This window comes from Urocampus carinirostris, chromosome 5 (assembly GCF_059441175.1).
Source record: "Urocampus carinirostris isolate Australia breed hairy pipefish chromosome 5, RoL_Ucar_1.0, whole genome shotgun sequence".
Lineage (NCBI taxonomy): Eukaryota > Metazoa > Chordata > Actinopteri > Syngnathiformes > Syngnathidae > Urocampus > Urocampus carinirostris.
In genome coordinates, this window is record NC_142353.1 from 40,826,149 (window position 1) to 40,839,276 (window position 13,128).

At 40.6% G+C, this 13,128-nt stretch overlaps 1 protein-coding gene across 1 annotated transcript in view; it reads left to right on the forward strand.

Annotated features, from left to right (window-relative positions):
- LOC148366403 (multiple epidermal growth factor-like domains protein 9) overlaps positions 1 to 8,501 on the forward strand; it is a 51,893-nt gene extending 43,392 nt beyond the window's left edge. The window contains exon 6 of the mRNA XM_088335225.1: positions 7,615 to 8,501. Coding sequence (XP_088191351.1) covers positions 7,615 to 8,123 — 509 coding nt within the window. The 3' untranslated portion in view covers positions 8,124 to 8,501. The remainder of the gene's footprint in view (positions 1 to 7,614) is intronic.
- Positions 8,502 to 13,128: the final 4,627 nt, after the last annotated feature.

Below are 13,128 nucleotides of genomic sequence, written 5' to 3' on the forward strand. Positions count from 1 at the left end.
CAATGTTGCTGTTTTGATTAAGGAAAAATCCATTCTTTTAGCAATGCTACCGCCACATAGGTAGACTCTCGAAGGGCCATTACTTTTGTGAACAGACTCCTCAAGTCCCGCGTAGATGTCAAAAGTTGCATATGAGCGTGAATTTGCGAACTGCTAACAAACAAATGCTGATAACTTTTAAATTAGGCTTTAGGTTTTTGCCTTTTTTTATAACAAAGATGCGAAAAAATGTAACCAGTATCTCTTATTTTGACAATTCATTAATACAGGAATTGATTACAACATTGTTTTTTTGGTGTTTTATTTTATTTTATTTTATTGAATGGTTTAAAAAAAACAACGGATTGACATTACCCCATATATCCAAGTGTACTATTAACCATGAGGTAAAAGTTTCTAAAAATGTAATAACAGTATAACAATAATCATGATAATTTGATAATCTGCTTATTTTAATTTGGTTTGTGTACTTTAGGGTTGCCATTTGTAGAACCGAATTGGGATGGTTTTGCTGTTTTTATGTATTTTTTATGTATTATTATGATTTGTTTGTTTGTTTACAGTCAGTGTTTATCATTTAGCACCAGCTAATGGTAAAAAAAAATCTCTGTTCACTAAAACAACCAGCGTTGAAATTAATTAAATCATTCGCAAAAATACATGAACTAACATATAAACATGCCTTTTTAAATATACCTGTAGGTCAAAAAATAAGCAATCATTTTACTTAACATGAGCCTATCCTAAAGTCTCATCTCATCTCATTAGCTGCACCGCTTATCCTCAGTAGGGTCGCGGGGGTGTTGGAGCCCATCCCAGCAATCATCGGGCAGTGGGCAGGGGACACCCTGAACTGGTTGCCAGCCAATCGCAGGGCACACGGGGACAGACAACTCGCTCGCTCATTCACACCTAGGGACAATTTGGACCGGCCAATCCACCTGAAATGCATGTCTTTGGAATGTGGGAGGAAACCGGAGTGCCCGGATGACACCCACGCAAGCACGGGGAGAACATACAAACTCCGCACAGTAAGTCCGGTAGCTGGATTTGAACCCACACAGGAGGTTCCCAAGACCTTAGAACTGTGCCGCACACGCGCTAACCACTGCGCCGCCGTGCTGCCCCCTATCCCAAAGTGAGTTCCCATACCTGTCCGCCATTTTGCTGCTACTGGTAGCCAAAAACCTCAAAAAGGTTGCGCGAAAAAAAATTGAGAATCAAATTGGCGCGTTTATGTCACTTATGAGATTTCTGTAGTTTGGATTCTTCACTGAGCTTTCCAGCGCTAGTTCCTGTTGCACTTCACCATATGGCGACATCTAATGATCCAATAATACACACTGTCCCTTTAATAAAGGGCTTTTCTCAGGTGGAAATACAACAACAGATGTACATACTGTAAAGCCAGAATTTTTTTTTTCTTTTGCTTCTTGTGGGTTGCATATCCTTCAAATAAATACAAAATCTTAGTGTCCTCATTGTAACACAGGGGTGTCAAACTCATTTTAACCCAAGGGCCACACAATAGAACAAACATTCTGTCGGGGCCGGACTAGTAGATTAAAGAGAAAGAAAAAGAGAGATAAAGAAATAAGAGAAAGAGGGAGGGAAAAGAAGAGAGGGCGGGACGAAGAAAGAGAGAGAGGGAGAGAGCGTGAGAAACAAAAGAGATAAAAAGAGAAGTCGTGAGAGAGCGGGAAAGAAAGGGAGAGGAAGAAAGAAATCCAAAGAGAAATAGAAAGACAGGAGAGAAAAGAGAAAAGAAAGCGCAAGCGTAGAGAGAGAGAGAGAGAGAGAGAGAGAGAGAGAGAGAGAGAGAGAGAGAGAGAGAGAGAGAGAGAGAGAGAGAGAGAGAGAGAGAGAGAGAGAGAGAGAGAGAGAGAGAGAGAGAGAGAGAGAGAGAGAGAGAGAGAGAGAGAGAGAGAGAGAGAGAGAGAGAGAGAGAGAAATATATACAAGTACAGTGTCATTGTGAGAGGCACCTGGCTTTGGCAACATCAAGTTGCAGCTTGTTTTTCTCTTGTGCTTCTCTGAGTGTTGTCTCACGGGCCGGATTCAATCTCTTAGCGGGCCTGATCTGGCCCGCGGGTCACCTGTTTGACACCTGTGCTGTAACAGGTAGGAATATTTTTGAGTAGAAAATGGATTAGTGAGTGTTTATTTACATGAAGAAAACAGAACTGTAAAACAGGATTTGGGAACCTATGGCTCTATTTTTGGAGTACAAATGTCTCAGAGATAAAATCATTTTCAAATATCCTCTATGTGGCTTCAATTCTGTCATGATCTAATTCGCTAAATACAAAGCTGATGTAGTGCCGGTGAAGAGATTGGTTCGGTCTAGTATATCAAAGGCAAAGTCCCAAATACAGTTTATAGTCCAAGTGTTACACCCACTGACCCCGCCTTTGCTGTACATTGCTTAAGAATTCCTTCTATGGAAGCTCATTAAACAATCTTTGTTCGCTGTTGAAACACTTTATGATGGAAAACCCACAAAACAAACTGCAAACACCCAGAAACGCCAGCCAAGTACCCAGAGCAATTTGATTGGGGAGCGGTTGAGGTAGGCAGATCTCCTGCAGGATTTTGTGATCATTTGGCTAAAGAATTGCTTGCACCGTGTTCTTCAACCATTATACAGGAGTAGCTCAGGAGGTAAGGTGCTTGTCTTGGGATCAAAAGGTCGCAGGTTTGATTCCCGGCTCCCTTGTGTTATATGTTGAGAGCGGGTTTGGCGGTCTTGTTGAATTTTGTCTTGAAATATGCTGTGTGGCTCTCTCAAGAAAATCAAAATACCGTAAATTCCGGATTATAGAGCGCACCTGATTATAAGCCGCACCCACCACATTTTAAGAGGAAAACTGATTTTGTACATACATAAGCCGCGCCTGTATATAAGCCGCATGCGCCCACATTTAAACATGTAACACAAACACAAAATTAACCCAAACCCGACTTCAAGTCCCGCGATTGAAACTAAATGTCCTTCTTTTTGGTTTGAACAAATTTATTGACACTAAAAACAGAAAACAATCATGACAATCTCAACAGCAATTAAGCACATTCACAATATTATATTCCAATATTACGTTTTTAACAGCAAACACAAAGTGAGGTTTGAACAAACCTTCTCGAAAATCAAACATATTCACAATTTCATTATATAACATCTTTGTTAGTGTCAATAGATCCGTCCAGGCCAAAGTCGATTGTCCTCGGTCTGAACAAATCCACCGACACCAACAGCAGCAAAACACAGCCATCAAGCATATTCACATTTTTTTTATATTTGACAATATGACGTGACGATATGACGTGTTAACATTTTTTCCTGACATTTTCAACATCAATTAAACAATTTCAGAGTTATTTTCTTTTAACAGTAGTTAACCAGCGTGTAAAAGGCAATACTATTGTGCAAGGGCATAGCTCCTTCATTAAAGTCCACAGTCCAAAAATCACAGCCGGCAAAATGAACGGAAAATGATATCGGTACTTAAGGTTTGATGCAGACCTGCAGAGTCCGGGTCCCGTTGAAAGTAATCCAAGGAAAAAAGTGTATATTTCCAAAGGTAAGGGTGGGAAAAATATATCAGATGAACACATTTACTCACGCAACTTTTTTCTTTAACCAACTTTTTACCCCCTCTTCTTTCCTTGTCCGTCCCTCACCTTTAGCGGTCCCCACTTAAACTCGGCACCCCGCGTTTGTTCCGCCCCTCACTTTTCGTTCATCCGTGCAAAACATATCAGAATAAGTGTCTAAAATAAATACAAATAAATACATTACAAAAATATACAGTTGCAAATACATATTATACATGGGTTACACATGTTTACAAAGAAAGACGGTACACCGAGAGAGTTTTCAAAGCTTTAATAATAATAATATAGCTTTGACTGGGCAGTTAATGGTAGCAACACTCGAGCGCCGCTGGCGGCCGTAAGAAAAATTACATAAATTGGCCGCATCACTGAATAAGCCGCAGAGTTGAAAGTTAGGGAAAAAAGTAGCGGCTTATAGTCCGGAATTTACGGTATATTGTTATTATGGCTGTTTGGGTCAAAAAGGTTCCTGACCCCTGCTTTAAAACATGAATATCGACCACATTCCGTTTTTGTAAATCCTAGGTAAACACCAAAATGTGTTGTTTTTTGGGGTTATTCAAAACTCGAAGAAGACCTCAAATTTTTGTTAGAAAAAAAAAGGCGCAGTCGGGGTGAAAGGTGAGTGAGGCTATTGTTTTCTGTTTGGAGCCTGGAGGGCTGTTTGGAGTTGCCAGGGAAACTGAGTGCCGGTTGCAAGTGGTAGAAGTCTCCTTGGAGCCCTGAAGACACAGGAAGCTTTGTTTATAAGCGTGGTTATTACCGTATTTTCCGCACTATAAGGCGCACCTAAAAGTCTTAATTTTTTTTCAAAAGCTGACCATGCGCCTTATAATACAATGCGCCTTATATATGGCTCAATATTAAGTCGCAAGGTCTTGCAACTTAGCAACAGCCGCCGACTCGATTTCCCCCCGAACGTGGAGTAGTCTGCGGTGTATGCTGGGATTTATGTACCGGCGTTTCATTGGCTAACCAATGTGTCAATCATCATTTGAATCGATCGCTATTGGCTGAAGTTATTTGGAGCCTCTGATAGGCTAGAGGGCCAAAACAAACCCTGCAATTGGCCGAAAAAGATGACTCTGAATAGCAAGCTTGCTAAAGTACGCCATAAAGAAACATGTTTCATTAGTCTGTATTTGTAAATATTTTACTCTCCTGGATTTACTACACTCACGGTTGTAAGAAGACCATGGTTGCGTATCATTATTAAACGTAAGAACTTAGGTGAGCTATGCGGATTTATATTTTCCCGGTATCATGTTTTAGAACGATCTTGATGTTGCTGTGATGAGTTGAGTGAATTAAACTCAATTCCAAGTGTTTATTGTCATATGCACAGTAAAGTTGCGAGCGAAAAGAAAATAGAAACTAAGGAATGGTCGGCATTTCTTGAATGCCAAGACTTTAACCTTCCGAATTATATTTGAAACGATGCATTTGAGTGACATCGTACGGACACCGCATCCGCACGTGTCTACGACACGTATTTGCTTCTTTGCAAGCTTTGGGAATGTTAAGGGGGTAATAAGTTGGACTGAATCATCTGACTGTTTTGTCGACGTTCCCATTGTAGCGCCTTATAGATAGATAGATAGATAGATAGATAGATAGGTAGATAGATACTTTATTCATCCCCGTAGGGAAATTCACACTTCCAGCAGTCTACCCCGTTGTTTATTAACAGATGAACATGATGCCCTAGGGGTGCTTGTAGCAAAGTGGATGACGTCACGCCAGTCCAAAAATTCGACATCCCTGCGGCAGATGGAAAACTTTTCTTTGTGAAAATCCAGGGATACACCACCTTGTGTTAGCAAGTCCGCCTCCTCTCCGATTCCCGTAGGCTTTCGTGTCTCTGTATAGCGGCGCTGAAGCCAGAATAGCTCCGGGTGGCTACACGTTAGCGTCCGGAATGCTAAACGTGAGCCACGTTTCCGCAAAACACAGCAACTGCGCTCCCTGTGCGCTTCGATGTTTTCCACCAGCATTCGATGATCTTATTTGGTCGTGAGTTCGCATTTACCATGATTACGGATGGTACCGAAGACTTATAACGCCGCTAGCCGCTTCGCTAGCTCCGGCTCTTCCTTCAAGATAGGCCCCTTCATCACGCCGGCACGAGAATTCTTCAGGGCAAGGAGTTGAAATTCCTTGAATACACGCATTTCTTGTATAATCCGGTGCGCCTTATCTATGGAAGATATAGGACCAAAAACTATTTTTTGGGGGTGCGCCCTATAACCCGGTGCGCCCTATAGTGCGGAAAATACGGTATATGTTTTTCAGGCTAAATTGAACTTAAAGAATTGTTGGCCGCAGGATGCGGTTTGTGTGACTCAGACTGTGCGGAAGTACTTTAGTTTGTCCTTTTGACTGCCTAGTGAAAGCTGACACCTAGTAATTGTTTCTCAGCTTTTTGGGAGGCTCGCTGTAGAATGCAATAAATCATTTATTTCTAGGCTTTATTTGTTATTCTTGAGAAAGGCTATCATTTAGCCAAAGTTTACGATATGAAGTCGTTCTCATTATTTTCTGGTGGCTGTGGCTCAAAGAGGTAGACATGATCATTTTTAAAAAGTCATTTAGTTGTAATCAGGGTTGGGTAGGGTTTCCTTAACTCGATTACTTTCAATTACTTTTGGATGACTCCAATACCAAATATGCTAATAAAAGACAAAAGAAACTAAATAGGAATAAAATGATGACTCACAACACGTGGTAAGCTTTCTCTCCTGGCTTTGATCTCTTTGATCTCCGGCAAAACGAACATAAAATGCGACAGAAACAAAATAAAAGGAAACCAAACATCATTTTTGCCGTTCCATGTATTCCGTTACTCCCCAAGCCTGCACAAAATTGAGTCATTTTATTCATATTTAGTTTCTTTTGTCTTTTATTTGCATTTTGGTATGGGAGTAATCCAAGAGTAAATGAAAGTAATCAAGTTAAAGTAACCCTACCCAACCCTGGTTGTAATCTAGTACTTTACTGTATTTAAACACTAGTAGATTAGGACATACTGTACCTTGAAATGAGCAAAATCCAGTGAAATATTATTTGATACATTTAGATGTATTTTTCCATATGAATACAAAACACAGCAGTGACATCTGAAAACATTTATGACGCCCTTCTAGAGGAGAAATGAGTCAATATTTGTGTCTACGTTATTCATATAAGACATAACAGGAACAAAAGCATTGAGTAGTCAAGTCATGTTTTTTTGTATAGCCCTTAATCACATGGATTCTCAAAGGGCTGCACAGACCACAGACTAGGGGGTGGCAGTGGCTCGGGGTAGAGAGCTCGTCTTGGGATCAAGAGATCTCAGGTTTGATTCCCGGCTCCTCCATGTTACATGTCGAAGTGTCCTTGGGTAAGACACTGAACCCCTAATACCCCCAATAAGCCATTTACTATTTTCCTACGTTTCTTTCTTTTATTTTTTCTGGCTTTTTTTCTAAATTTTTCCTTCTTTTTTTCTCTTCCTTTTGTTTCTTTTTTTCCCAGCTTTTCACTACTTTTTCATTTTGGTATTTTTTTTCTTTTTTGTTCTATTCCCCCCTTCTTTTAAGTCATTTTGTGAATAGTTTTACATAATATTTGGTCATGTTGGGATTAAAGAAGCAAAAACAACCTGAAGAGCCGTTTAGGACCCGAAAGAGCCAGTTCCTTTTACTGAGCCGAGCCGAAGAAGCCGGTTCTCGACAAACTCTACTAACTTTACTTATCAACTTCGTTCGACATTGACTTCAAAATACCGCATTTAGGACACAACCTCAGGGGAACCCGTGGAGCTTTACCTTCATGCACTGTAACTTTGACTTAAGTCGCTTCTTAATGAGTAATTTTGAGCCCTCATTTTTGTGCGCTGGCTAGATTTTCTTGTGCGCTGAGAATGTGCGAGCAGTGCGCAATTTCGCACGTGCGCAGCTTAGAGGGAACACTGCTCCAGACATTACCGTAATTTTCATGTATGCGTTTTTCCCTCCTCAGCACCTCAGCAAATTCCCACGCCAGCAGTCCTGACCACAACAACATCGCCCCCCCGTCCCAGCGAGGCCTCAACCTCCAGCAGCAGTCCGAGCGCACGAGGCGTCCCCACCCCGACCCCAGGCGGCAACTGGAGCACCACCCTGAGCACGGCCACCACCACCCAGGCCCTGCTCACCAGCCTGAGCGGCCCCACCGACAACACCACGGCGGCGCTCACCGACGTTTCCTGGACGCAATTCAACATCATCATCCTGGCCGTCATCATCCTGGTGGTGGTGGTTCTTCTGGGTTTCGTGGGAGGCGTGTACACTTACAGGGAGTACCAGAACCGCAAGCTCAACGCCCCTTTCTGGACCATCGAGCTGAAAGAGGACAACATCAGCTTCAGCAGCTATCACGACAGCATCCCCAACGCGGACGTTTCGGGTCTCCTGGAGGACGAGGCCAACGAGGTGGCGCCCAACGGCCAGCTAGCACTCACCACGCAGGGAAACTGCTACAAGGTTTAAGCCCATCTCGGAACCGGACTCCTCACATTTACCGATCACGCTAAGCTGCTGCGAAATCCAAAGTCCCCGGGAGCTTCACTGCTCCTCAAACTGACAAGCCACAAGCGAGAGAATACCGTCACTCCCCCTTCCCCCCTTTTTTGATATGATTTTTACAGCGAACGAGTGATCCGTGCAAAGTGTCCAAAGAAAGTAAGTTCAAGTGTTTTATGGTGACCTTGCAATCCGAACACCAGTTGGAGGACTTCAATGAGCCAAGCATTTTTGTAAAATGGGACTTTTGAGCGTTTTGAGTTGATCTTAATTAGAGGTAAGATCTGGCCCAACAAAAAAACCCAACCCGACCCAACCCGGGCCGTGGGTATTGGATCCCGACCAGGGTTACTTTAATTTGATTACTTTCAATTACTTTTGGATTACTCCAATACCTAATATGCTAATAAAAGACAAAAGAAACTCATCTCATCTCATCTCATCAGCCGTACCGCTTATCCTCATTAGGGTCGCGGGGGGGCTGGAGCCCATCCCAGCCATCTCCGGGCAGTGGGCAGGGGACACCCTGAACTGGTTGCCAACCAATCGCAGGGCACACGGGGACAGACAACTCACTCGCTCATTCACACCTAGGGACAATTTGGACCGGCCAATTCACCTGAAATGCATGTTTTTGGAACGTGGGAGGAAACCGGAGTGCCCGGAGGAAACCCACGCAAGCACAGGGAGAACATACAAACTCCGCACAGGAAGTCTGGAGCTGGATTTGAACCCACGACAGGTTCCCATGACATGAACTGTGCCGCACAAGCGCTAACCACTGCGCCGCCGTGCTGCCCCAAAAGAAACTAAATATGAATAAAATTATGACTCACAACACGTGGTAAGCTTTCTCTCCTGGCTTTGATCTCCGGCAAAACTAACATAAAATGTGACAGAAACAAAATGAAAATAAATCCAAACAGCTCGCCAACATCATTTTTGCCGTTCCATGTATTCCGTTACTCCCCAAGCCTGCACAAAATTGAGTCATTTTATTCATATTTAGTTTCTTTTGTCTTTTATTAGCATATTTGGTATTGGAGTAATCCAAAAGTAATCCAGTTAAAGTAACCCTACCCAACCCTGATCCCGACCCAGCCCGTGCCCAACCGATGACCGTATTTTCCGCACCTCCAAATTTGTATTTTGTTATTTTTCATACATAAGGTGCACCATACTGTAAGGCAAATGAAATTAAGACTAAAGTAAGAGTTGCTGTGTATAGTGCTTATTGCTTCCCAAAACTGCTAAACATTGTATTCAATGGGAATCGAACCCGATTTGTGGTAGCGAGTGCCATGACATTTCCAGTACTAGTGATATACTGTAGAGGCTCATAAGAAATGAGCTTATACCATCATCACACTATTTTTACTCACAATGCCAACAACACTGATATGCATAGTGCATTCTGATCTCTCCACATCTTCAGCTTTGTATCAATAACCTCTTGGTTTAATTTATATGCATACCTCAAAAAGTTTGCATAGTATTTTTCTGAAATACTTTGTTTTCTCTATTCTCTAACATTAGTTTTTGAAGTGGAGAGACTGAACTACTCGGAATGTACTATGCAAATCAGTGTTGTTGGCACAGTGAGTAAAATAGTATGCTAATGAGATAAAGTCTAAAGCTTTGATGTATGCCATATAGAACTTTGGTAGACTAATGGTAAAGTATTGGCGATCTCTCTGCCACTACTCAGGCCAGTTTTCATTGCATACAATTTTTTCCGACTTAAGTAAGCAATGTTTATCGCTTTGATCAATCAATGCTCAATCATTGCTTAAAACTATAACCACACCACCTACTCTGCATTTTCAAACTGTATTCTGGTGCACACTCAAATTGCTGGCCAAATTTGGGTCATTAGATGCGCCTTAGAGTCCGGAAAATACAATAACCTGATTTCATATTTTATACCTGAGGACTCGGGAGGAGAAAAGTTGATTTATGATAACAAATCCAAGCTCCTCTGTTGTAATAAAATCTAAGTTAAACACGAAAGTATAAATGCAGAGAGGTTATATCAACCGACAATGTTGGTTTGAGTTGACGGGAACATTTTAAGGTCGTCCATCATTTTGCTGGGTTGGAAATTGGGCTACACACTTCAGCAACAGTACGTCCTTGTGAATCTAGCGCGGCACTTTAAAAGAAAGGTTCTTCCTTTACATTTTTTTCTTCTCCGATCGACATTTGAGGCTCGACCCGGGCCGAAATCGGGGTCGTACTCGGCCCTGGGCTTAAGATCTTACCTCTGATCTTAATCCGAGACAATGATTGTTATTTAATTGTTTTCGTCTTATGTCGTGAATTATTTATTGGTTGACATTTCATGGTTGAGAGAAATGCTGCACATGTATGACGTTTATTCTCGTTGGTGTTTTTTTCCCGTCTGCTGTCGAATGGTGAGTCGAATCGACTAATGTGTTTTTTTTAAATGTATAGTTTGGAGACGATGAAGGCTGCTGGCATGCGCATCGGTTGTTTATAGTTCCACTTTGTTGTTGTTTTTCCTGGTTGCATGCCAGTACACCTGATGTATCCTAGCGGAGAGATTCTCAACACGCATTTATGAAACGAAAACTATGACCAACTGCAGGGCAGTGACCTATAAAACCATGCAAAACATCCATCTTACCCCATCGGCAGAGTATTTTGCTTATTTTACTTGTAGTTCTTCTGGTTTTAACACATTATTCATTACTTGCTTTTCTTGAAGAATAAGAATATCAAGCAGGGGGCAGATTTTTTCTCTTATTTTGACACTGCAAACGTAATTAAATACATATACCCTATTGGTTATTATTTTTCAAATATTCAAGTAGGTTTACCCATTTTAAGATAATTCATTGTTTTTAGCAATAACTTTCACTGGTTTACCCCTGCTGCATCATACGGGTGCCCTGCCCATCCCTTAGAATGCGTCCACACATCCCACTATCCTTTCACAACACCTCTCCACTCATTCCTAGCACCAACAAGTACATGTAGGTTTACATGTAGATGAGAGAAAAAAATACTGCTAATTTTGCTTATTTCAAATATAAATGTTCTTATTTCATGAGGAAAACATGTTAAAATTGATTACATTTGTAAAAATTACACTTAAAAAAAAGACTCGACCAATTGGGTAACATTTGATTTTTTTTTTACATTTCATAATCAGCACTAAACCCCTTGTTCATATTTAATATGCAGAAAACTGCATTTTATTTTATCCTACTGGAAGAAGCTTTTGCTTATTTTAGGTTTACGTTCTTCTTGATTTTAAGATTGTTTAACTTCATTGTGTTGTAAAATAAAAACATTTCTTATTAGGGAAGTTAATTTGCCTTGTCTAGTAAGGGGTATATAATTTTGCTAATTATTGTACCCTAAAAGAAAATATTTTGCTCATTTTAAGACATTTTATCTAGTTTTCTGAATAAAAGTTAATTTCTAAAATGAGAGAAATATATTATGTTTTGAATATTCTTGCACATTTACACATACTAAATATGGTCTGTCATCTGCCAGATATTTTTGGTTATTTCAAGTATATATGTTCTTATTTAATGAGATAAATATGTTAAAACATATAAAATTTGCAAAAATTTCACTTAGGGGAAAAAAACCATTATATATATATATATATATATATATATATATTTATAAATCATTTTATCACAGAAACATGTTAAATGTCTTAAAACTAGAAGAAATACACTTATAATATAAAGATATTCTGCCAAGTGGGTAACATCATTTTTTTGCATTTAATAATCTTTGGGTAAGGGATCCGTGAACTGTGAATTTCCACCAAACTACGACACCATTTATAATCTGCACTGTAAATAAAATCTTATCCCATTGGTAGAAACTTATTTTTAATTGTAACTGTAATATACTGCTATTGTATGTATACATCTTGTTTTTCCTAGTGAAATAAGAACATAGCTACTTGGAATAAGATGAATTGCTTTATTTATTAAATGGTTGATTAATTTGCTCATTTCTTTCCAATTTGGGTAGGAAAAATTAACTTAGCTCATTTCAGGATATTCTTGTTTTAAATTACTTACTTATTTTATATGTATGTTTAAAGTTTTTTTCCCACAAAATATCTTAAAACCAGAATAAATATACATAAAATGAGCACAATCCTATGCCACTGGGTAAGAATTTATTTTGTGAAGTTAGCAACCACTAAAGAAAATTAACTTGATTTGAGAGTCCGACTCCGAAGCGAACCCGAATTTTCATATTTGGTCAGTGAGGACTCAGGAGGAGGACGAGGGCTTCTCTCTCGCTGACTTTTTCTTATATTTCTCCACCTGTTATTGTTCTTCGTTTCTTTGTGGTGAATCTGCGCGATGGATTCCGTCCCTCTCTCACGCAGTCCGCATGCTCAGCTTGGGGGGGAAAAAAAAGTCAGCGAGAGAGAAAACCCGCCCGCACCGGAACGTAACGATTGACCATTTAGGCCTGATCCAAATTTCGGGTTGGCTTAACATTTTACCTCTAGACAAAAGTGAACTCTTCCCCCTCTTGCCCGTAAATACAAATTAGTATTTGGTTATGAAGAGAGACCAGCGAGCATGTAGTAAACATTCCTGAATCTGCTGGCCTCACATAATCACCACCACATCAAATCAGCACCAACATCGAAGATCCGTCACGGTCTGCGGTGCTCTGGCTTCCATTTGTTCGGCTCTGCAAATTGTTGGAAAATGTGAGACTTCATTTCTCAGGTACTGGCTCTTTCCCTAATGTGACTTCTGTAAATGTGTACAGTGAATGAATGTGAATAGTTGTACAGGTAGAATGTTGCGTGTGCACCGTCACTCAGTGGGCTACAGAATTCTCACCAAATACTCACCATCGCCCCCACCATCACCACCAGGGCACAATGTTGCAATCCAGCCCGCCGCTTTTTCTACATTTTCTTTCTTCTTATGCTCACTGTTAAATATGCAGATGGAGG